Below are 27,104 nucleotides of genomic sequence, written 5' to 3'. Positions count from 1 at the left end.
AACATGTCGGTTTCTTTATATTTTTGGGATACGATTGCTTTCAAGCAATCTGTAGACTTATACTGGTGGCTCAGAGCATTGCCCTCACGTCAATCGTTTTATTCTAAACATTAAGGAACATCTCAGATTCTTATGATTGTCTTGCTTTAAAAGGTAAAAACAAACAAAGGGATTGAACTTTAACAACTTTCCTATAATGTTCTTTTCATAATCTTCATGTTTGATAATTCCCTTGACTTATATGCATGTTTTTAACAACACGGAAAATCAAAATTACGCAGTATTTATATTTAGTGTTTTTCTAAATTTAGAAACACGTTAGAGGGAATTCCCAGTTTGATAAAATGCGAGAGTTCTCTGAATTCCGATAAATCTATTTCTGTCATATAAGAACTGAAGTGGAGTTTTTCTTATATTTTACCTTTATGAAACTGATATTTGAGATTGTACTTCCATAAAGAAATAGAGAACTATCTAGATCGTTTAATAAACATTTAATATATCTTGCTCCAGGTTTTTTTTGGAAATTATGCGCATGCGTATAGTTTTCTTGACTTCGAGGGGTTTTCGATTGAATGGTTGCTCTGGATTCCCCACTCAATTAATTAATGTTAAACTCATGGGATCTTTTCTATGTATGTCTGCTATTGAAGGTTATTATTGTTGCATAATTTTAAATCATATGCATCATTTAAATTAAAGTAAATATAGTCCACATCGTAGAACACCCCTTCAGGCGAAATGGAGTCTTCCATATTATTGTTTCGAGTTGTCTCCCTTCTGGAAGTAACTTCCGTGAATTCTGAATTAAAACAATACGTCAGGTATTAGCTCGTTCTGTCAATAAAGTGTATTATATTAAAAATGATCGAAATTTAAACCGATAAATGTGTACGGAAAGGAGTCATGATCAGTGACCGAAAGGAAATTAAATATTTAAAGAGTTAGGAATGGGGTTCCTCCTAGAATTAACGTAGGAAAATAGGTGATAAGATACGAAGTGAAATACCTTCTCTCACTCTGAGTCTCAGTGACTGCTGTGGAAAGTAAACTTGGAATTGATAGTACAAAAATAAAACACAATAGGCCTAATTGCATTGTTCATACACATTTATCCGGGATTGGCTATTTTGTAACTATTTTACATGTGCAGTTGAATTAGTTTTGAAAATAATATTATCCAGCTACATGTATACATGTACATGTGTCAACGAAACAACGGCAATCGTATCCCTCAGAGCAATCTGCTCTTTGATTATCATTTTTCTCTGATCGAACTGCTATCCTGGGAATGCTTATTTTGTACCAAGCAAAGTGTTCACTCTCCTTCTCATATGACCTCCTTGATTTCATGAAAACTGGATGTACATGTACATGTACATGTAATCCTGCATAATAAGCCCCTTTGTCTGGATAATTGCTTTCCTATTATTTACATCAACATTTATTCCTGTTAAAACTGAAGTTGATAAGAGAGAGGATAAGGGCTCTGAATGACCCATGTGGATTTCACAGACTCAACAGTTTTAGAGAATTTGCCCCAAGGGGCTAGTTAATCTGCCTGGTGAAATTATCTGTAATTAATGATTTCAAATACTGTACTTACTACAATGTACATATATCACAAGGTTCTCACTGAGGTGAGTCAATGAGTCCTGGACTCACCATTTTCAAAACTGGTGAGTCCAAAGATGCATTGATCAAGATTGTAAAATTTTTATAAACTGAACACACATACATTTTGTAGCATCATTTTATAGCAAAATTTAATGTAATTTCACTGCTCTATTAGGTCATGGAGACTAGAATGATAAATATATTGCTATAAAATATCCTTTTCTTAATGTTGGACTCGCCAGTGTTAAAAATGACATGTCTCTATACTCGCCTTCACAAATCCTTAATAAGAACCCTGTATCATATAGGCAACTTTGCCTTGTGTTCCAATTTCTGCTTTTTGTCTTGTATGCAGGTATTGAGGATTGTACGATGTACGATGTCAATTACTAACTTATGAAAATATTGCTATACATTAGTATTGCCATAATTGCTGGACTATGATTAATTTGATGAGATGATTATCATGATTATGCATTAATTCAAAGCTTAATAACAATTTAAATATCTCGTATACCATGTATACATGCATTCTTTAGTAATAGAATGAGCTCCCAGTGGAAATCTATTGAATGTAGTTACAATGGCCACGGAATCGAAATGTATTATTGATCTTGTAATAAATTGAAGTTAACCATGTTTACTGCAATGAACAATGATGAAAATCAATTAATTTGTAAATCAGTTTGGAAATTGAACAAGGAAATGTATCTTAATTCATGGACTTCATGGACTAGGTCTTTAATTAGTATTTGATGTTTGATATCCATCATTTGTCAGCTGGTATATAGAAAACTAAATTCTTATTTAATATTTTGTATATATATATATATTAGAAAAAAAGGTAAAGTTTAATAAGAGATTGAAGATGCATTTTTTTAGAACTATTAAAAATAAATTCAAATGAAATACATGTACATGTATGCTGATGCTGATAATCATAATTGGCAAAATGATTGGATGGGTTGCAGTTGGAAGTCAGGTGTTAACATGGATAAAAGTTTGGAATGTCAGGAATCATGTGACAGAGTTTCCATCAGCTATACATGCTTAGTGATCATGCCACAGCCAGGCACATGAGTGTTCCTCTTGTATATATATATTTGATTTTAAATTTCAGATTAAATTAAGATGTGCTGACATTATCCTAACTAAAGACAGAAGGGGAAAACGTTTTACTATCTTTAAGCAACCATGGTTTTATCTCAAAGACAAAGGGAGGAATTGTAAGTCAACTGTCTGTTAGGAGATAATTTACACTACGTGTAAATCATAACTGAAAAAAATATCTACCATGATAACTGATTGTAATTATTATAATCATTATCACAGTCTGCACGGTTAGCCACTAGTCTGATGCCCCAGACTAGTAAAATTTCATTCGGACTAGTAAGTTTTTGCAAAACTTTGTTTGGCCAAATAAGAAAAATGTCAGGATATTGGTCTTCAGACTAGTAGTTGAAAAAGTTTTTGGTGCAGACTGTTATCATGGTTTTCATGATTATACTGTCATGACTATAAATTCAGAAATTATTGCATGCATTTATCATGTGATTTTGTCATTTTAGACTAAATTGCGATTTAAAAATAATTTTTGCGATATCATTTTATACATTTATTTCATAAAAAGAGATTCTAAATGAGAGTTTAAATTATTGCGATTATAACCCTGTCGCTTTTTTCGCAATAATAAAAACATCACAATAATTTCTGAATTTACAGTACATGAAGTCAAGGAAGTGACAGTTAAAAAAACCAAACAGATTTTATTCCCAATTATAGAGATACATGATTCATGTGATTAAAGCATAGACTTTTACAACTCCTACTTCTAATGTTTCCTTGGCCTTGGTGGCACACTCTCTTTGAAATCCTGAAACCTTCAACTAAAGCGATAATTTAAAAACTAGTTATTTTGTTTTAAAAAATTTCAGAGTAACCTGCAAACCATGTAAAATTCTCTGTGATAGAATGTATTGAATTAAGAATATATATCAATTAATTTTCAGCATTTTCAGTCACAATAGCTTATTCAATGTTATTATAATCTTTTTCTTATTATATTTTTAGGAATCGTGCAATAGCAGATTATTTAGCATCAAATGGATACCTCAGTGCTTTGTCAGAATTCCAAAAGGAAACCAGCATGGTGAGTTGTTATATTTATAGATTATTTATAGTTCTGAAAAGGAGAGGAACATCCTCAGATTGGAACGACCATAATTAATCTGTTAGTCGCTATTTTATAGAGGCAATTGTCATGAATGGCAATGGTATTCCTACTTTATGATACTTGGAAAAGCTCACTTCAGCAGATTATATGTACTGCTTGAGATGGATAATCACACAGAAAGATCAAAGAAATTTTAACAAATAAGGATAAACAATGTACATCTGAAGGTTCTGATTTGTAGTATTCTTGACTTCCCTTTAACCTGTCGACTTAACCAATAAAATATGCTGTTTCTACAAAAAAAAAAATTCTTGTTTCTCAATGAAAATGAAAGTCTGTTTGAAAATTTTGTTTACTTAAGAATTAATCATGTTAATAAATTATAGTTGCTAAATTATAACAGATACTAACTCATGTAACTAAAAACCTCCAGTCTTTATTTTCATCTAATAACAGGTCTTGACAACATTATTTTGTCTCATAGATGTATGTAAAACTATGGTTAAATATTTAAAAAAAATGTTTATTTGTAGCCTGGTGAAGTGGATAAAAAATATGCTGGATTATTAGAGAAAAAATGGACATCCGTAATCAGACTTCAAAAGAAGGTAGGCAGACTTTCTTTGTATTTATGATATGAATAAAAGTAAAAGTTGATGAGACAGCAACCCAACAACAACAAAAATTACAACAAAAACAAAACCAACTGCAGATCAATGTAACAAAATATACCAACAGACAAATGTCTATACTCATGATACTCAACAAACCAAATTTTTGCGATTTATTGATGTGAAATATATGAGCGAGTAAAAAATAATGCAAATGAAGATCATCGATAATATGTCTAACTTTGATCTTAATTGACAAGGATTGTCAGTTTTCATATTAAGATTTTTTTCAAAGCATGTACACAGACTCTGCCAAACCATAAAATTAGATATCTACTAACACAATTGGTACCCTTGAAAATAAATGAATCCATAATAAACTGTCTATTTCAAAAGATTTCTTTTTGTTTAATGATAATTATCAAACAGAAGTAACAAGCTGATTACTACTATATTACTATACTATTTACCACTATCATGACTATACTACTTTACCACTATCATGACTATATTTTATTCTATTGCCCAGGTTATTGACCTGGAAGGTAAACTTTCTGAAGCAGAGAAAGAATTTAATGCAGGAGGACCCACACGAGACAAACGGAGCCCAACGGAATGGATCCCTCGCCCACCTGAACGATATTCTCTCAGTGGACATAGAAGTCCTGTAACCAGAGTTATATTTCATCCTACATTTAGTGTGATGGTATCGGCTAGTGAAGATGCTACCATAAAGGTAAAGTGGTCGTAGAAAAAATGTTGTTCGTTGAAAATTTTGGTGCAGTGATCTCCATAAAAAATTACAGCAGCATGAAATATTTTTATACGACCACAAAAATTTTAATTTTTTGGTCGTATATTGCTATCACGTTGGCGTCGTCCGAATACTTTTAGTTTTCGCACTCTAACTTTAGTAAAAGTGAATAGAAATCAATGAAATTTTAACACAAGGTTTATGACCACAAAAGGAAGGTTGGGATTGATTTTGGGAGTTTTGGTCCCAACATTTTAGGAATTAGGGGCCAAAAAGGGCCCAAATAAGCATTTTCTTGGTTTTCGCACTATAACTTTAGTTTAAGTAAATAGAAATCTATGAAATTTTGACACAAGGTTTATGACCACAAAAGGAAGGTTGGGATTGATTTGGGGAGTTTTGGTTCCAACAGTTTAGGAATTAAGGGCCAAAAAAGGGCCCAAATAAGCATTATTCTTGGTTTTCGCACAATAACTTTAGTATAAGTAAATAGAAATCAATGAAATTTTAACACAAGGTTTATGACCACAAAAGGAAGGTTCGGATTGATTTTTGGAGTTGAGGTCACAACAGTTTATGAATTAGGGGCCAAAAAGGGGCCCAAATAAGCATTATTTTTGGTTTTTGCACCATAACTTTAGTATAAGTAAATAGAAATCTATGAAATTTAAACACAAGGTTTATGACCATAAAAGGAAGGTTGGGTTTGATTTTGGGAGTTTTGGTCCTAACAGTTTAGGAATAAGGGGCCCAAAGGGTCCAAAATTGAACTTTGTGTGATTTCATCAAAAATTGAATAATTGGGCTTCTTTGATATGCCGAATCTAACTATATATGTAGATTCTTAATTTTTGGTCCCGTTTTCAAATTGGTCTACATTAAGGTCCAAAGGGTCCAAAATTAAACTTAGTTTGATTTTAACAAAAATTGAATCCTTGGGGTTCTTTGATATGCTGAATTTAAAAATGTACTTAGATTTTTAATTATTAGCCTAGTTTTCAAGTTGGTCCAAATGGGGGTCCAAAATTAAACTTTGTTTGATTTCATCAAAAATTGAATAAATGGGTTCTTTGATATGCCAAATCTAACTGTGTATGTAGATTCTTAATTTTTGGTCCAGTTTTCAAATTGGTCTACATTAAGGTCCAAAAGGGTCCAAAATTAAACTAAGTTTGATTTCAACAAAAATTAAATTCTTGGGCTTATTTGATATGCTTTATCTAAATATGTACTTTGATTTTTGATTAGTGGCCCAGTTTTCAAGTTGGTCCAAATCAGGATTCCATATCAAGTATTGTGCAAAAGCAAGAAATTTTCAATTGCACAGTATTGCACAATAGCAAGAAATATCTAATTGCACAATATTGTGCAATAGCAATTAATTTTCAATTGGAGTTATCTTTCTTTGTATAGAATAGTAGTTGATAATATATGTTGGAAATTTGCCAGACATGACTATGATGTCATTTTCTATTTTTATTTGCCAATAACTTTATGTAAATAACTTCATTGGAAATTTGCCAATATAAAATGTTGCTGATGAAGCTTTTTTTCCTTATCTTATCTTAAATGTTTTTAGATAGTGTATGTTGGACATTTGCCAGACATGACTATGATGTCATTTTCTATTTTTATTTGCCAATAACTTTATGTAAATAACTTCATTGGAAATTTGCCAATATAAAATGTTTCTGATGAAGTTTTTTTTATTGTTTTATACAATAAACAATGTATATTCACTTTTACTACCAACCAATCTTCAAACATTTTTTTGAGAGGATTAATATTCAACAGCATAGTGAATTGCTCAAAGGCAAAAAAAAACTTTTAAGTTCATTAGACCACATTCATTCTGTGTCAGAAACCTATGCTGTGTCTACTATTTAATTTTAGATTTAAAAAGTTGGGCTTATTTGATATGCTTTATCTAAATATGTACTTTGATTTTTGATTATGGGCCCAGTTTTCAAGTTGGTCCAAATCAGGATTCCATATCAAGTATTGTGCAAAAGCAAGAAATTTTCAATTGCACAGTATTGCACAATAGCAAGAAATATCTAATTGCACAATATTGTGCAATAGCAATTAATTTTCAATTGGAGTTATCTTTCTTTGTATAGAATAGTAGTTGATAATATATGTTGGAAATTTGCCAGACATGACTATGATGTCATTTTCTATTTTTATTTGCCAATAACTTTATGTAAATAACTTCATTGGAAATTTGCCAATATAAAATGTTGCTGATGAAGCTTTTTTTCCTTATCTTATCTTAAATGTTTTTAGATAGTGTATGTTGGACATTTGCCAGACATGACTATGATGTCATTTTCTATTTTTATTTGCCAATAACTTTATGTAAATAACTTCATTGGAAATTTGCCAATATAAAATGTTTCTGATGAAGTTTTTTTTATTGTTTTATACAATAAACAATGTATATTCACTTTTACTACCAACCAATCTTCAAACATTTTTTTGAGAGGATTAATATTCAACAGCATAGTGAATTGCTCAAAGGCAAAAAAAAACTTTTAAGTTCATTAGACCACATTCATTCTGTGTCAGAAACCTATGCTGTGTCAACTATTTAATTTTAGATTTAAAAAGTTTGAAGAAGAAATCTTTAATTGATTTGTAAAATCTTGACATTTGTTTTGTGTAAAAAAAAACCATGTATTGTCAAAAATTTGATCACAATCCAAATTCAGAGCTGTATCACGCTTGAATGTTTTGTCCATACTTGCCCCAACTGTTCAGGGTTCGACCTCTGCGGTCGTATAAAACTGCGCCCTGCGGAGCACCTGGTTAACAAAGTTGCTATTTGAGCAGTAATACCACCAGTCATTTCAAAGATCATCAGACCTGTGACAATGTCCAGTAACAAATAGTTTGGTCAAGTAAAATGACATCAATTACTGGACCAAATGACCAGTGTATATGTAGGAGTTCTGTAATACTCATAACGTGAAGACTGTTAAAACACGGACAAGACCATGGCCAGTAATATATACTTGACAAAAATACCCCACTGAGGTTGAAAAAAAAGTTTTTACCCTGTTAAATCTTTGTTTCAAATTAAGACATGCATGCTTCATATTTAGATCAGCATACAAAATATGATGTGGTATTATTGTCAAGGAGACAACTATCCCCCAGAAATCAGTCAAAGAAGATATTGGCATCTATAGGTCAGTGTATGGCCTATAACAATGAGCAAAACCAATATCAATCAACCAGCTGTCAAAGGCCAAATATGACAAAATGCAAAACAATTCAAACGAGAAAACCAACAGTCAGTGATTTATGTACAAAAAACCCAACAAAAAACATGTTCTCATCCTGAAAACACATTTAATTAAAATAGTCATGCTGTAAAGGTAATTGTTTAATATTTAGTAGTTGTTGAACTTTTGTATAACAGCATAACTGATTTATTATGCAAATTGCAAATTATATTTCAGACATAAGCACATAGACAAGTAGTTTATTATTGTCCGGAAATGTCGTAGATAACTGTATTTACAGTTAACTCTCGTTGTCTCGAACTCGGTTGACTCGAAATTTCGGATGAGTCGAAGTTTTCACGTGGTCCCGATCTTTGTTCCATATAAATGTATGTAATTCGACTCCTGATGAGTCGAAATTGGATGAGTCGAAATTTCGAAATTTACGATCCCAATGTTAACAAAAGCATTAAAAATTCATTATTTATCTCGAACTAATACACACATGTCAAAACATGACCTCCGGCATTTAAATGGATTGAAGAGTTAATCTGACAATACATGTGTAATTAAATTTCCCGTCACTGACCACTGTATTGATTTATGACATGCTATTTCCACGAGTGTTTACCTAAGATTATCTTTTATAGAATTTTTATAAATAATTAGTGATGCATTGTTAATGTTCATGTCTTGAACTGAATTTTAATGTGCGTATTGTTATTCTTTTACTTTTCTACATTGGCTAGAGGTATAGGGGGAGGGTTGAGATCTCATAAACATGTTTAACCCCGCCGCAATTTTGGGCCTGTCCCAAGTCAGGAGCCTCTGGCCTTTGTTAGTCTTGTATGATTTTAAATTTTAGTTTCTTGTGTATAATTCGGAGTTTAGTATGACGTCCATTATCACTGTACTATTATGCATATTTTAGGGGCCAGCTGAAGGACACCTACGGGTGCGGGAATTCTCGCTACATTGAAGACCCATTGGTTGCCTTCGGCTGTTGTTTGCTCTATGGTCGGGTGGTTGTCGCTTTGACATATTCACCATTTCCTTTCTCAATTTTATGAAAAAGTATTTAAAATGTTTACAAAACAATTAATTGTGATTGACACTAATGAGCTTGGGTGTGTATAAAGTAAGGATTATGACTTCCGTTGATGATCACCTAAAAACTACTCAATCGGCATCTTTGATCTTGTTGTATTTTCTTTTTTTGAAAAGAAAGAGTGAGATAAAATAAAATGAAGAGGAATATTAATTTTCTAAAGTCTCTCGTATCCGAGAATAAAGAATTTTGTCAATTATAACGACCTGAATAAGGCAACTATCGATTGGAAATTACTCACTCGGATAAAAGCCATAGGAAAAGGTTGAAACTGAAACAATTGAACAAGTAAAAATAATGTTATTATAATAATGAAAGACCATGACATACAAGTACATCCATCTGATACCAGAATATCGATCCCCTTCCCATATTCTCCAGGATTTATTTTAGCTTTACCAAGCTAAGCAAGAGTTATGTGCCTTGTTCTGTCAAACTTCCGGTTTTCGTTTGAGTCGAACTATGTGTATCTCGAAATGTTTCTCTGGTCCGGCTGACTTCGAGATAACGAGAGTCGACTGTATATTATTTATAAAAATCATTTGACATTTTGTCTCATTGCAGTTATGGGACTATGAGACGGGTGATTATGAGAGAACTTTGAAAGGCCATACAGATTCTGTACAAGACATAGCATTTGATAACACAGGAAAATACTTAGGTAAAAATGTCTTTTAAAAGCAATTCAATAAATGCTGAAAAAATCATATTCCCTTCTATCAAGACTATGTAGGACAATTTAGGAGAAAAAGTTATTTTGACATTTTTATAACAATGGTGGCATCACACAAATTATTTCCAAACTTTAATGTCAAGATTATAAATCCATCATATACTGACTGGCTTTAAAAACGCAACACTCATTTTTTAGATTTTTTTTCACCAAATAATGTTTGATCCTCATACAACTACTATTCATGCTCATCATATGTCTTTCCCTTTCGAAAAATAAACATCTGACTTACCTGTGGTTATTGAACATACCAGATTTTTTAGATCGCACGAAATTTCAGAAAGAGAAATTTTGAGCCAATAAAGATTTTTTCTGTTTTTTTTTTCTTTGTGAAACAGTTCGTTCAATCCTTGCACCCACTTTAATCATTTAAAAATTGTTGCATCTCCATATTGCCAAAGCTCAGGAATGAAAAGCTGAATCAACTCATTAGAATTCAGCAAACAGGAAAACGTGAACGTGCTGCAACACAAAAAATTTACGTCAGAAACTCGTCTTACTGTCCTTCCGACAATGGTACCGGTAGACTGGATTTGTTGAAGACCATCAAAGACTAGATCAACAAGTAGTGACAATGCAACGTCAATAGAATTTGATTAGACGTCATTTGTGAGACAGATCTACGGCCGCAAGGTCAACTGCTAACCAAATTGATGAATGAAATTTTGCACAAATTTATGCCATAAATGTTTCCATTAACTGAACTGGCAAAGAATCGACTGCAGAAAAAACATTTAGAGCCTTTAAGTTTAAACCGCATAATTGACAAAGCACATTCTGACAATCATTTTGGCGTTTGTTACAGGCAGTCATTTCTTTTGACGGTGACACGTTCATTGGTAAGGGGAAAACCAGGGTTTCAGTGTATACCACAATATTTGAACATCGAAAATGACGTAATCAATTCAACTTTCGAACTGCATTTTTTTTTCAAACATTTAAGTAATGAGAGAACTTTCTATTTATAAGTTTGTTTACAAAAAAATGCATAATTAAAAATGAAAATTGAAAAGAATAATCAAGTGTTGCGTTTCTAAGGCCGGTCAGTATATTAATACTTAGATTTTTGGGGCTTTTTTCAGGTATTGTATATTTTTGTAATTTTAATTAAGGGAGATAACTCATATTTTTTGCTGCAGATGCATGTATGCAATTCTCATTTATAGAGAAACAAATATTGATTATTTCTTTATTCCTGAACACTTTCTTGGTTTCCCAATGGAAGGGAATTATTGATGGTTCTTCTGTATTCTTTGTTCTGAAAAGTATACACTGACTGTCACTTATTGCTCTAGTTTACACAGAATGATAACCTTTAATACTCAGTTTGATTGCTGAATAAAAAAAAATGATGTCAATTTATTTATGTTGAAGAGTTCCTTAAATAATTTTTTTTTAAACAATTGTCTGTTGTTAACATTACCTATTGAAAATATGACATCTTAACTTTTGTTAATTGTAAAATTATTTTTTTTACAGTTTCATGTTCAGCTGACATGAAAATTAAGATATGGGACTTCACAACAGATTATGAATGTGTCAAAACATTATATGGTATGTATTAAGTTTTGTCTTTGGATTTATATGTTTCATAATCATAATGCAATAGAAAAATGTGTGATTTTGTTTTGGATCATTGTGATTTTCGTTTCACACTGGAGCTGCATTATCATTCAGAGCTTACAACATGTATGAACTATTTGCCACTGGACATGAGGCAACCAACAATCAACTCTCAAACTGATGTGGCATTAACACAGTAATGAATCAATAGGATCAGACAAGTTACAATTGTGTGTTGGTCATACACTTAGGTTAAAATGTCAAGTTAAATTGAAATGAGCTATACAGTATTCTATTAAGTTAATTACTCTTTTTATGCCCCACCTACGATAGTAGAGGGGCATTATGTTTTCTGGTCTGTGCCTCCGTTCGTCCGTCCGTCCATCTGTGTGTCCGTTCGTCAGTTTTTGGTCAAGGTAGTTTTTATACGCCCGTCAAAATTTTGACGGGACGTATTATGGTATACAAATGTCCGGTGTCCGTCCATCCGTCTGTCTGTCTGTCCGGCGTAAACATGTCGCACCGTAACTTGAGAACGACTTATCCAAATTTCTTGAAACTTAATATAGTTGTTTCTTATGATGGTCAAATGATCTGTATACTTTTTGGTGAAAATAAGATTTAAACTTTTTGAGTTACGGCACTTTATAACTAAAACAGGGGTGTGTTTTTTTCACATGTCACACTGTATCTCAAAAACGATTCTTGATTATGACTTAAAACTATAAACACTTCTTAGTTATATTAATCTCAATATCTGTATACTTTTTGGTGATGATTCAAAATTTCATTTATGAGTTATTGAGTATTTTGTAAAAAAGGGGGAGGGTTTTTTTACATGTCGCGCCATATCTCAAAAACGATTTATGATTATTGCTTAAAACTTTACACATGTCTTTGTTATATTAATCTCAATATCTGTATACTTTTTGGTGATGATTCAAAATTTCATTTTTAAGTTATTAGTATTTTGTAAAAAAAGGGGGAGGTTTTTTTTTACATGTTGTGCCGTATCTCAAAAACGACATATGATTATTGCTTAAAACTTTATTCACTTCTTTGTTCTATTAATCTAAAGATCTGTATACTTTTTGGTGTTTATTCAAAATTTTATTTTTGAGTTATTGAGTGTTTTGTAAAACAGGGGAGGGTTTTTTACATGTCGCGCCGTATCTCAAAAATAAGTTATGATTATTGCTTAAAACTTTACACACTTCTTTGATATATTAATCTAAAGATCTGTATACTTTTTGGTTTTGATTCAAAATTTTATTTTGGTAATATTTAGTTTTTGTAAAAAAAAACAGGGTGGGGGGTTTCACATGTCCCGCTGTGTCTCTAAAACAATATATGGTTATTGCTTAAAACTTTCTCATAAAATATTGATGATTATTGCATAAGACTTCCACATAACACGTCGGGGGTATCATGCGCTCATGGCACAGCTGTTTATTGAAGAAGTTGAAGTCCAATCAACTTGAAACTTAGTACACATGTTCCCCATGATATTATCTTTCTAATTTTACTGCCAAATTATAGTTTTAACCCCAATTTCATGGTCCACTGAATATAGAAAATGATAGTGCGAAGTTCAGGTTAAAGTTTTTGGTCAAGGTAGTTTTTGATGAAGTTAAAGTTACATCAACTTGAAACTTAGTACACATGTTCCCTATGATATGATCTTTCTAATTTTAATTCCAAATTAAAGTTTTGACCCAAATTTCACGGTCCACTGAACATAGAAAATGATAGTGCGAGTGGGGCATTCGTGTACTATGGACACATTCTTGTTTTGTTATTAAATCTCAACATTTAACTATGGCATTCTGATTTAAATTGTTCACAATTAAAAAAGAAATTTCAGCTAAAATGAATTGAAATTCCAGCTATTTTAAAATATGGAATAGGTGTTTCAGAAAATAATTAATATTAAGATCTAGGACTATTATTAAATGTATACATTTTTTTCCATCTTTGTGGTATGTATAGAAGAGTTTTATATTTTTTAGGCCATGACCACAATATTTCCAGTTTAACATTTATGCCCAGTGGAGACTTCATCCTTTCGTGTTCCAGAGACAAAACAATCAAGATGTGGGAGATATCTTCAGGGTATGGAGACATTATTGGTTAATTTTGATTTTAAAAAAATATAAATGATAATGGGACAATCCTCTCCACCAGAAACCAAATGACGTTAGCAGTTTTAGGGTACTGTGGATTCATTATTATTCGTTGGATACCAATTTTTCGTGGATATAGGTGAACCACAAATTAGACAAACAAAAGACAAATTTTCTATAGGCTTGTATGCAAAATTAGACAAAACCATGAAAGCTTGTGTATTAAAGGTTAAATCAGAAATGCAAGTATAGATAAGTGTATTAAATGGAATACATTAAATGATCTTAAAAACCAGATCTGTATGACAAAATTACCATTAAAACATAAGATGGATTGTGAAGCTTGTCATAATCCACAGTTATGGTTTGCATCTGCATACCATACAAGACTTCATGAAGTAGCACTGTTTCACAGACATTTTTCTCAGGAGGTGTTGTTTCAGTATAAGGGTGATTCCAGAAAGTGGGGGTTTAAAAAAGTACCTGCCTGATGGGAGACATAGTATTTTCTGGAACAGCCTTAAAAATAACAAGATGTTTTGTGTGATTGCTATTAATGAGAATTCAAGATAAATGCATAGAACCCTCTCTGTTAGAAGAACAAAATAATTAAAAGCATCTGGACCCGTTTGGAAAGTAAATGCTAATATTTGCTGTTTTATTGTACATATGTATTATTTCTATTATCAGGTACTGTGTGAAGACTTTTACTGGGCATAGAGAATGGGTGAGAATGGTACGAGTGTATCATGATGGATCCTTACTGGCTAGTTGTTCTAATGACCAGGTATGGCTCATTGTTTGTTATTTTTGATATGGCTGGGTAATGTTAACATGTCAACTTGTTGGCTTGTGGACAAATTTAAAGAAAAAAATTATGTTATGAACCACAAAATACAGATCAAGTTTGAATTTTGGTAGTATCACTTTAACCATGCTAGAGTTATGTCCCTTTACAAATGTAAAAGAAATGCTGATTTTTTTTTTCATTCTCTAACTTAAGTTAACCTCAACCAAAATGTTATAAAACTGATACACAATGCTTATTACCACAAAATACAGATCAAGTTTGAATTTTGAGGTGTCACTGATCTGGTTCTAGAGTAATGCCCCTTTATGAATGGAAAAATTCCATTCTCTAACTTTAGTTTGCCTCAAACAATTGTTATTAAACTTATACACAATTTTCATGACCACCAAATTCAAATCAAGTATAAATTTGAGTAGTGCCACGTCAACCTTTTTCATTAAATGATATGCAAGCACAATAAAAATAGTTCTTTATAAATGTTTAGTTTGTTTATTTTAATGTTTTTTTGTTTTTTTTATCAAATTGGCTACTATTTTAGACATCCTTATCTCTGTATCATATTATTCATAAGTAAAGTTCTGACTTCTGAGTACAATTGTCATGTCAACCTTTATCCAGAAACCTGCTGAATTCTTGAAATAAAACAAAATCTGTTCTCAAATATAACAAAAGTTAATAGTTTTGTAAGAAGAAAATCTGTAACTCTTGCAAGAATATTTAAAACGATTTAATTAAATAAACCGTGTTTGTTTTGTTACAGACAGTACGTGTCTGGGTGACAGCAACCAAAGAATGTAAAGCTGAGTTACGAGAACATGAGCATGTTGTGGAGTGTATAGCCTGGGCTCCGGAGACGGCACATCATGACATCAATGAAGCTGTTAATACAGATGTAGGTTCATCTATCCTATGCCATTATATTGCTAATGTCTAACTCTATAAAAGGATGAGGTCCTGTCATTTTATAATTTTTCACATGATCAAACTTTTTAATTTAAGAAGCATCATGAAAAGAGGAGGTGAACACAAAATTAGTGTGACATCCATTTTCACTGAACTAGTACACATATTTGTTATCAGCCAGCTGAAGACTGCCTCTGGGTGCACGATTTTATTGCTAAGTTGAAGACCCAAAGGTGGCCTGGGTCTCATGGGTGGGTTAGTTGTTTTTTTGAAGCATTCCCCATTTCTATTCTCAATTTCACAAAATTAGTTTTATCTTTAATCTAATTCTAGAAAGTCCTGATTATTACCTGCTTTCTTCATTCAATTTAATGGGGGAAAAAATAATGTTAAATTAATGTGCTGATTTACCATGTATGCTAGATTTTGGCCCTAGTGGTTTTAAATTTATATTTTGAGGCATTAATTGGAAATTTAAGTTATTAATTGTTAAAATTCTACACTCTAATAATTTTTTGACTAATTATTGGAATAAATGCTAAGATTTTAACCTAGAATCTGAATTTTTGTAAATAATTCTAAAAATAGATCTAATAGAAAATTATAATATAAAGTATAATAATAACTAATGAAATCACAATCACCTCATCATACTGCAAAATATTGTTGACATTTTCTATGCCTCAAAACTGATACAATAGATTCATAATTTTTTGTGGAACACCAATGAAAATGGATAAAGGTAAACTACATATTCAAATATTTCAGTTAACTATCATTGATCTATTAACTTGTATGCAAATTGTCATGACTCTGGAAAATCCAACAAATATTCATCAATACACATTTTTTGATCTATTCACAAACATTGATTCATATGAATTAAATGACTCTGCAGTAATTGTTATTAATATAATATGTATACAGATTAAGAAATTTTCTCTTTATCAGTAATACAAATGAAAAATTAATGCTTTTTCAGTCCAAAAAAGGAAAAGGGAATACGAGAAGTGGACCATTCTTGATTTCAGGATCAAGAGATAAGACTATCAAGATGTGGGACATAAGTGTAGGACTATGTCTGTTTACATTGGTAAGTATAATTAGAAACTCATTTATATTTGTTTTTAACACATTAAAAAAATACTTTCAGTTTCTTCTTAAACTTTATGGAAGTTAGGAATAGATATTTTGTCAAGAGCTTTCATGATCCAGTACATTAAGTTTAGTTTGCTGTTGTTTTAAAATAGTCGATGAAGGCAGCAATTACAGTTTTTGTTTTTTCACTTCCTACTTTTTTTTTTATGCTCCAAAAATAGTGCATATAATAAGATTGCCAAGTGATGTAAAGTAAAAAATGTTTATGTACAGCTTATTTGTGTTATCCCATACTTTTTTATTACTTTAACAGATAGGACATGACAATTGGGTAAGAGGACTGATATTCCACCCTGGAGGAAAATATATTCTTAGTGCTTCTGATGACAAGACATTACGAGTGTGGGACATCAAAAACAGAAGGAATCACAAAACACTGGAAGCTCACACACACTTCGTTACATCCATAGGTAAGTTCAGAAACACAAATAAAATTGAGAATGGAAATGCGGAATAGGTCAAAGAGGCCAAAGAGCAGACAACAGCCAAAGGCCACCAATGGGTCTTCAAAACAGAGAGAAAATCATGCAGTCGGTAGTGGTCTCAGCTTGCCCCTAAACAAAATTGTGTACTAGTTCAGTGAAAAAGGACGCCTCACTAAACTCCAAAACATATAATAGAACTAAAATTGAACACTTACAAGTGCCAGCTGCTCCTGACTTGGGACAGGCTCAAAAATGTGGTGTGGTTAAATTTTTTTTTTTATATCTCCCCTTATATCTCTAGCCAATGTTTTATAAAGAACGACATAACATACAAACACTTTATTTATACAGCCATAGATAAGTTCACAAAACTCTGGAAACTCTCACACACTATTTTACATCCATAGGTATGTTCACAAAACAATTAAGAATCAAAAAGAAGATGTGGTATGATTGCCAATGAGAAAACTGTCCACAAGAGACAAAAATGGCACAGACATTAACAACTATAGGTCACAGTACAGCCTTCAACAATGAGCAAAGCCCATAGCGCATAGTCAGCTATAAAAAGCCCCGATATGACAATGTAAAACAATTCAAACGAGAAAACTGACGGCCTTATTTATATAAAAAAATGAAAGAAAAACAAATATTTAACACATAAACAAATGACAACCACTGAATTACAGGCTCCTGAAAACTCACATTTGAAAGTTAAGCGCACTAAGCTCATTCATACCTGTTTATTTCTCACTATAAGTAGTCAATTAAAGGATGTCGAAACAAAGAAAACACTAAAACGCTATTATTGTCATCAGGGTTTCCCCTGGGTCAATTATTTTTTTCGCCACCTCTTTCGCCAAAACAATATATTTTTCACCACTTTGTAATTTTTTTCGCCATGTAACATTATATATTTTTCGTTCAATCCCCCCCCGCCCCCCCCCCCCCCTTCCCCCTCCCTAAATAAGATGAGTTTTCCCCATGGTTGTCTTTGATTATTCTCTTAAACTTATCTTAGAGTCTACATTGTTACAGTTAAATTGTAATGAATAAACTTTTAACATTTAAATCAATTATCGATATCAAAGTCAAAGGATAAAGTTTTAAATCGGAAATAGTTCTTGCTTTTAATAAATTTTCGTCATAACAACAGTTTTCTTTTCTGGACTATCATTATAAGGAAAGGAGACGTTAAAACTTTGCTTCGAACACGTGCGTCGCAAAGTAGTTAATAAATGATCCTTTTGTGACATGTATATGACGGACGCCATTTAACCATATCATAATGTCAACAATACAATTAACACCTTTATTAGTTAGTCCTTTGTCGTTGATATCACACAATACAATCAGCTGATTGTTGATTTTCTGTCAAAATCTAAACCAGTTCAAGGTGAACTCCGAGTATATTGTCTGATCATGTAAAATCCGAGAAACCCGAAAAAATGTAGATAAACAAGATGGCAGAAAATAAATCGTATAATTATTTCTTTCGCCAAATTCTTTCACCAATGACGAATTTTAATCGCCACAATTATTATTTTTTCGCAAATTGCAAAAATGGCGACCGCCAGCGGAAACCCTGATTGTCACAAAACATAAAATGTATTCATTTCTTCAATATTTCCAATGAAGTACACTGTTATCAGAAAAGATTAAAAAAGACACTGGAAGTGCTCAGTTTTTATGCAGTTAAGCTGCATTATGCGAGCACCCTAGATTTGTGTTCTACCCAATAAATCCTGAAATACTTGCCATTGTTATTATCTAGCTTGTTATTATGTTATATATAACTAATGGAACACTTTTTTAATACTTTTTATTCTGGATTACAAAAAAAATGAACAGAAAAACCTTAAATGATCGTCGATTTATCCAAAAGTTTTAAAGTTACACATAGGAAGTAGTGCTTATTAAGAATCCTTGTGTAGTTCATTATGACTTGTGCTTTTAGCTAAGTTGTCAAAGAACAATTGTATGAAATATTTAATCGCCGAAAATCTCTTAAGACAAGCAATTTAGATTTCCCAAATGACAAAAGTCGGAGGAATATTGTTTATCATCAATACGTAGTACAACTACGTCAGTAGTCTATTATATAATAAGTTCAACTGTTCATGCTGTTGGCGGCAATTTCAAATTAGAAAAAGAAATTTTCGTAGCTTTTCAATTTGGAGGCAGGTGTGCAAATTAGCGGTGGTCCGAGGTCCGCGACCTTCCCACTTTTGCAAGCGGAATTTCGACTAGGATAGTTGGTTTCTAGCTACGCCCGACGTAGTCGCTTTACATTTGAAAGAAAATAAGAAATTACTTTGCAAACCTTTTCACCATGTTCACCAAAGTCTCCAATTAAACGAGCTAAAAACTTATTTTTATCATTATTATTCATGACGGCGATGTTCATTTTGTTCAACCGCTAGCTTTATACAGAAAATCGCCGACAAATATTGTATAAATTCGAGTAAAATCGTATCTGATTGACAAAAACAACATTGTGCCATAACAATGGCGGCCTTGAAGACAAAATTTTACAAAATCGGATCCGATTCCGGAAGCGGATAAGAGTAATTCCGGGTTTGACGATCATTTACAAAATAAATCCAAGCAGGTGAAAAAATACATCTATGCATGGTAAATGAATATAAACACTAGTATTGTAAACCAAAAGATATATGTAAAAGAAAGAATGCAGAAAAATATTTTATTCAGAAACTAAAAATTACTTTTTGATAAATTTTAATTTAAAAATCCAATACAACGTGACAACTGGGAACAGTATATCTAACAATATACATGTTCATGGTCACAGTCTAAATTTTCTTTATAAATGATAAATGATGATAATGCATGTGAGATGATTTTAAAGTGTAAACATATTACTGCAATTTCGAGGGGTTATTTGTTTTTTTTCTCAATTTTGAAGGGTCATCAATTAAAGTAGCTGAAAGTTTCATTCTTTATTTTCACAAATAATGCAACTATATTATATATACCTTAATGTAAGTAAATCATATGATGTATAGGTGGCATTCTTTGGGCCACTCTACCCCCTCCTGTTTGATAACTTGGAAACGGTCGAGCTCCCCACCCCTAAACCATATGAGGGGCAGATCCAGGATTTTAGGTTAGGAGGGGCGCAAACTTAAATTTTCGCCGAGCAGAGCGAGCCTAAAAAAAAATTGAGGTAAAATTATTAGAATATTCTTTATTAAGCTGAGAACAACCCATGCTTTGCAAATTTAAGGGGGGTGCAAGCCCGCAACCCTCCCCGTCTGAATCCGCCCCTGCATATATTCAAGTATAGGACAATATAATAAACAAAAAATGAAATATGGGGGAGTCCCTGGAGTTACCCCACCCCCTCCTGTTTGAGAACTTGGAAACGGTCGAGATCCACACCCCTTAACCATATATATTCATGTTTGTGACAATATGAAAAATCAAATGAAATATAGGAAGAGTCGCTAGGGGTCACCCCACCCCTCCTGTTTTAGAATTTAAAAATGGTCGAGATCCCAATCCCTAAACCATATATATTAATGTATGGGACAATATAACAAATCAGATGAAAGATAGGGGAGTCCCTGAGGTCACTGTTCACCCCCTGTTTGAGAACTTGGAAATGGTCAAGATCCTTACCCCTAAACAATATATATTCATGTATGGATCAATATAACTAATTAAATGAAATATAGGGGGAGTCCCTTGGGTAACCCTACCCTTCCTGTTTGAGAACTTGGAAACCAATGAGATCCCCACCCCTAAACCATATATATTCATGTATGGGACAATATAACAAATAAAATGAAATGTAGGGGAAGTCCCTAGGGTCACCCTACCCCCAGTGGCGGATCCAGAAATTTTCATAAGTGGGGCCCACTGACTGACCTAAGAGGGGTCCGCTCCATTCACGCTTCAAGGATTCCCTATATAAGCAACCAAATTTTTTCCCTAAAAGGGGGGGGGGGCTGCCCCCTAAATCCTCTGCCTACCCCTACCTGTTTGAGAACTTGAAAACCGTTGAGATCCCCACCCCTAAATTATATATATTCATATGTATGGGACAAAATAACAAATCATTTACATTTACTATGGGCAAGTCAGTCAGACCTCATCTTTGATCCCTGTTGTAGTGAACATTTGTCTGATTCGTGTCTCATAACTTTTGTACTATAGAACACAAACTCAGTTTTCTTTCCAGGGAAACCAGTCCATTCATACTCTAACATGTTCATACTAAGTCAAATTGAACTTTTAGCAGTCAAATAAAACCAAGTTTAACTACCAAGTAGAACAACTGCAATCATTGGGAACTTGTACCACTGCAGACACACCATAAAAAAATATACATTGATATATGCATTGCTTTTGAAACCTTGATAACATATAAATTATTTGCCTTAATAAATAAATCATTAGATAAACATGAATGTACTATATATGAATGTTTAATGTTGAGGCAACATTGCCACAGTTTTCATATTTACGGTTGCCTTGGTTTTTGGTTAACTGCCTTCAGCGCTTACAGCGCTTTGATTTAATTTCTAGTTTAGAATGAGGTTAAGTGAGTCTGGTTTAGACATAAATTAAGATGGAAATTAAAGTATGACATTGCTACCTGATACTTGGAAGCCTAATATTATCAAGTATCAAGTCCTGCCCATGATCTAGAAAATATCAATTGAAGTGAAAATGAAAAAAAAAATGCTGGTAACTGCTTAACATTTGAAATAAAAGAAATTACTCAGTTTGATTATTCATACTTATTATGCATTTTTACACAATTTAGATATTCGAATGATATAATAATTTTAAACACAATAATTTAATGTTCCAATACACTGTGGATTAATTTATTTTGGTGGGTACCAATCTTCATGGATTGAGGAAAACTTGCGTTTTTATAGTTATTTGATTTCCTTGTTTTGCTGAAGGGTGCACACAAGACTATAAAAAGTTGAATTTCATTGAACATGTAAATTTATGGTTCATCTTTGCCCAGGAAAATCTTTAAAAAATGGTGTTAAATATGAAAAAATAATAAATCCTCAGCACTTGTGGTGTAGATTGATTGAAAACAAAACAATGCAAATATGTACGACAAATAAGGTGTGCACATTTTATAATGATTTATTTTTGTATATATAGTTTCAAGAGATTTCACAAACAGAAGATACATGTATCATTAGAAAAAAATAATTCTACATAATAAAGTCATACCAGAAATAAATGTAAAAATAAATAATTTGTGGGTTGGAAATTTTATACTTTCAGTAGTTTTAAACAGGGCTTTAAGATCATAATACTGAGCTATGAAAATTTCTGTATATTATAATCAACTTATTACACTTGATGGACTTTTCATATAATCAGAACACTGAATCACATATTTTATATAAAAATTGCAACATGAAGATGTTTTTTTACAGATTTTATTTTCTTGCTTATATCTTTCCAGACATGCACAAATCATCTCCATATGTGATTACTGGTTCCGTAGACCAAAGTGTCAAAGTATGGGAATGTCGTTAACGCCACCGATATTTAGTCTACAAATTTTAGAGACAACACCAATTAACCAGCTGTTCCACTCTGGCACTAAATGTGCCAATTATTATGTGATGTTTGTGAAGTTACAGCTCTGCGTTGTTCTCATGAAACATTTAACCAATTGATGTGTCGTTGCTAACTTATTTCATCTTGACATTGCTGATATGTTAACCAGCTCGTGCAGACATGGTTTCTGCAGTGCTGTTTACTAGCTCATACAGACATGATTTTCTGCAGTGCTGTATACTAGCTCGTGCAGACATGGTTTTCTGCAGTGCTGTATTCCAGCTTGTGCAGACATGGTTTTCTGCAGTGCTGTTTACAAGCTCTTGCAGTCATGATTTTCTGCAGTGCAATCATCCAAATGTATTACTGTTGATCAGAATGCATTCTTCACTTCAAATGCTCGCTTCCAGTGCAAGTGTTGTCTTTTAAAAACTATTGAATTATATGAATGATTACATAAATTCAATTAATGGTTGCCGTGGAGATGTACAGAAATGGCAACTGAGAGAATGGACAAAAATTTGCCAGTAGCCAAAGGCACATATTCAGACATAAAGGACAAGAAATATTATAAGATGCATATTTATTTAGAATATTTTTTTTAATTAGTCAATTTGATTCAATAGAATTTTAATGTATAATTATAGATGTTGGTCACAGGTAAAATTATATCTATATTCTTGATCATAGAGCTTGGGTTGGATGGAGTGCACGTTTGGGAAATATACATTACATATTGTTTTACTAAACTTGAATGAATTGTCTAATTCAAAGTTCTTTAATAATAGAAGCCCCAGTGACGAGAGTAAACTATATATTGACATTAGAATGATTGGTAATTTTGACATAAGTTTTCCTCATCTTTTATGTCAAAACAGAAAAAGATGGAACTGCTTTTCACTATTTCTAAAACAACAATAAGTTATTCAAACAATATAATTGATTATGATATCAATTATGAAATTTGTTCAGTTAAACAACTTAAAGAAGAAAAATTAGAGATCTTAGTGAAACCTCCATGTTTGACTTTTTTTGTTCTTTAGAATTATTGAACTTTCAAATCAAACGATCAATAATAAGATTTACTTTCCAAACACTGAATATTTTTTGCATAATTCTCCATCTTTCATCTTATCTTGTACTGTCTTTCTTACTTTTTGTTACACTCAAAATGCACTGCCTTATATTATAACATATATTTGTTAATACTTTGTAAATCAACCAGAAATTCATTTTTAATTGTTTGTGTTTGTGCAAATTAATTTTGAAACTAAGAAAGGAATCAAATTTTGTTGTATTAAATTGTAAATCAGATAAAATTGTTTTGAAATATATATATATATATATATATATATTAAAAAGTTATAATTGAATTTCAGGTATTGTTTTAGTTAAACTGATATACTTGTGATGTAATACACATAAATATCGCAATCTTTTTTATGTACGAAGGGTTCAAAATGTATCAGATTTATTATCCTGAGATGGTTATGTTGTTCTATAGTCAATTCTGCTGTGTTCAATTCTGAAGAAAAAACATTTTTTTCTTATTTTGAAAATCTACAGTGTATGCAATAATTATAATGAAAATTGAAGTCAGCATGGAAGGGGATATTAAGCTGTTGAATATTTTTGTTCATGCATCCATAGTCAACACAAACTTGCCATTTGACATATTATGTTGTAGGTATTATATCAATATTTATTTATTATTTTGTTTTCACTGTTATTTCAGAGTATTTTCATATCTGAACTATTGATATTAATATTGAAATTGATCTGTGAACCTAGAAAAAAATTTAAAGTTTGAAGTTGGATTTTTTTTTCTGGTCACAGTTCAATAATATTGTGTATCACAATAGCATAATGGATGACTTTCTGCATACTTTTGCTCACAGTACCACATTTAACCTTTCAAATTTACTGTGTATACCTGAATGATATTAATATGAATTTTGTTCATTTACATAGCAAAACATTTACTAGTTTTACAAAGTTCATAAAATTAAGTATTTGTTTTGCTACGATATGTTAAAACTTTTTTCCTTATGTTTTAATAAATTTTATTTTGTTGTTTATAACATGAAAATCTATGAATTGTTGGTTATAAACATAACAACAAATTTATCAATTCTCAATTTTTTTGGCAGGTTGCATTTATGATTGAATCTCAGGTTGAAAAAAAAGTTTTCATTTTTGTGCAATTTGGGTTGTCAATTTTTAATTTGATTCCCTTAAAATAATAAAAATGTATAAAATGATATCTTTGTTAACCACCCGGTTTACACATTTACAAGCTGTTCTGTGATATTACTTTCTTATCTCATCCAATTTATTGATTTCATTTTATCCCCATTAACAAATTATACACGTAGTGCTATTTGAAGACAAAAGGATTTTCTAGTCAAATAGTCCCCCATGATTTAACTATGTTTTTTTGCAGCCTAGCTGCTTGTTTTAATTATGCATTGATAAAACCACAATGTGCCAAGAACCATTTTAATGTTGTTCAACCATTTGTTATTTTAGAAAATGTTTCTATTTGTCAGAAATATTTTTCTGCTAATTCTTTTGTGTTGTGACTTTTCCTGCATATCTTTATCAAATCCATGTAGGTCATCAAATATTACTAGAAAATCTCAATGTAAATTCAACAAGTTAATCAACAAGATTGATCCCAGAAAAGGCACCCATTTTACCATGCAAAGTGATTACTTATTTCAACTAAAGATTCATCAAATGCGATCGCCAAACTGAAAGAGAAAAATGATTAATGATAAAATCAAAAATCAATATTTTGTACACTGTTGTATATCATTGTTGGAATATGAAAGAGTAATTTTGACTGAATGAAGTTCAAATGTATTTGTTTACATTAATTGGTACCAAAGAAATAATTATTTTTTGAAAAATAATGTTCTTATATTGTGAAGGCATCATGATGCAAGTTTCGAAAGGGAGGTTTATGTCTTGATTTAAATTAAGTCACTGATACTCCCTTTAACATCATTGAACCATGATGCCGGATTCAATATAAGGTCGTATCAACTGTTTTAACAGAGCAAGAAAATGGAACTCTCTCAGAACATCTTAATACCATTGTTAAAATTGTTTATTATTTATTTACATGGGAAAAAAACATGATGCCGAATTTTCAGTAATAATTAAAGTCTTTTGTTTTCATTTCGATTCACTTGAGTATGCTGTAAACATTCAAATTACAGAAAACTTCAGTAGATTATTTCTCATTTAATGTGAGAGTACAGAAAGTGGATGTATGAAATTGCTTGAAAATTGGCATGTATATAATTTGCAGAAAAATCCTTCTTTTCACTTTTATCTATCAATTCCATAAGCTATTTTATGGTATATGATAGAACCGAAAACAGGGAATTTTCTTGCAAGGTGTAAACATTTCTATTCACACTTTATTAAGAATAATAAATGTTTAAAAAAACATGCATATTGTTCATTATTAGATTGAAAAAAAATTGTAGAAAAATATGAAAAAAAATTGTTTAAAAAATACATTGAAAATAAAGTGTGTAAAATTGATTGCTATAAATAGCTAATTTATGCATGTATTTTTGTAAGTGCTATTGTGGGATAAAGGAAGGAGATTAATCATATAGTATTATTAGTCATTGACCAAAGATAGACAAGCTGTATCAGGTCAGGGAAGTTGTTTGATAAACCAGCTCAAATATGAACTTGAATGGGTTGTCTACCCTTTAAAACTTTAAAAGATTATTATCTCCCTTTATCAGAGATAAAAGCATTTGATAAATGTGAAATTGAGTGGGTTGTCTACCCTTAAATAATTGCAAAGATTATTGTCTCCCTTTACCAGAGATAAAAGCATTTGATAAAATCATACCATCTCTCAAATGATTAAGCCTGGTATGTTATAAAAAACAAAATCATTTCTTAAATGACATTGAAGCAGCTTGCCTGTCTTTCATCATCAGAAAGGCTTGTGTATCTTCGTAGCTTTGTTTCAAAGATTTTAAATTTGATCTGATTGTTATGTCTGTCAAATAAATAATATATCCATCAGATTTAGCTGTTCGTTGTATTCTTCTTGTCTTGGATTTATTGGGGAAGATTCAGATGTCAATCTTATACTTTGCAGCTTTTTAGTATACTTTGGATTCATTTATTTATTCTTGTGTACACATTTTTCTTTAATAAGGAAAAATTGTATTTTTTGTTCATTTGATTTCACATTTTGTTGAGGTTTACATATAAGCTTGAAACAAAATTTATTCATTGAACATTTCATGATTTCTATTTTGACAATACCGACAAGAACTGATATCCCATGAATACTGAAAAATGA

The 27,104-nt window shown here is 31.6% G+C and overlaps 1 protein-coding gene across 1 annotated transcript in view; it reads left to right on the top strand.

Annotated features, from left to right (window-relative positions):
* Nucleotides 1-26,823, top strand: part of LOC139527025 (lissencephaly-1 homolog) — a 29,569-nt gene extending 2,746 nt beyond the window's left edge. The window contains exons 2-13 of the mRNA XM_071322269.1: nt 2,738-2,843; nt 3,688-3,766; nt 4,324-4,398; nt 4,931-5,137; nt 10,055-10,151; nt 11,703-11,777; nt 13,796-13,898; nt 14,600-14,696; nt 15,481-15,612; nt 16,606-16,716; nt 17,035-17,191; nt 22,668-26,823. Coding sequence (XP_071178370.1) covers nt 2,812-2,843; nt 3,688-3,766; nt 4,324-4,398; nt 4,931-5,137; nt 10,055-10,151; nt 11,703-11,777; nt 13,796-13,898; nt 14,600-14,696; nt 15,481-15,612; nt 16,606-16,716; nt 17,035-17,191; nt 22,668-22,741 — 1,239 coding nt within the window. The 5' untranslated portion in view covers nt 2,738-2,811 and the 3' untranslated portion in view covers nt 22,742-26,823. The remainder of the gene's footprint in view (nt 1-2,737; nt 2,844-3,687; nt 3,767-4,323; nt 4,399-4,930; nt 5,138-10,054; nt 10,152-11,702; nt 11,778-13,795; nt 13,899-14,599; nt 14,697-15,480; nt 15,613-16,605; nt 16,717-17,034; nt 17,192-22,667) is intronic.
* Nucleotides 26,824-27,104: the final 281 nt, after the last annotated feature.

Source organism: Mytilus edulis, chromosome 6 (genome assembly GCF_963676685.1).
Source record: "Mytilus edulis chromosome 6, xbMytEdul2.2, whole genome shotgun sequence".
NCBI lineage: Eukaryota > Metazoa > Mollusca > Bivalvia > Mytilida > Mytilidae > Mytilus > Mytilus edulis.
The sequence above is the reverse complement of the archived record's forward strand: the minus strand, read 5'-3'. Positions and strand labels throughout refer to the sequence as shown.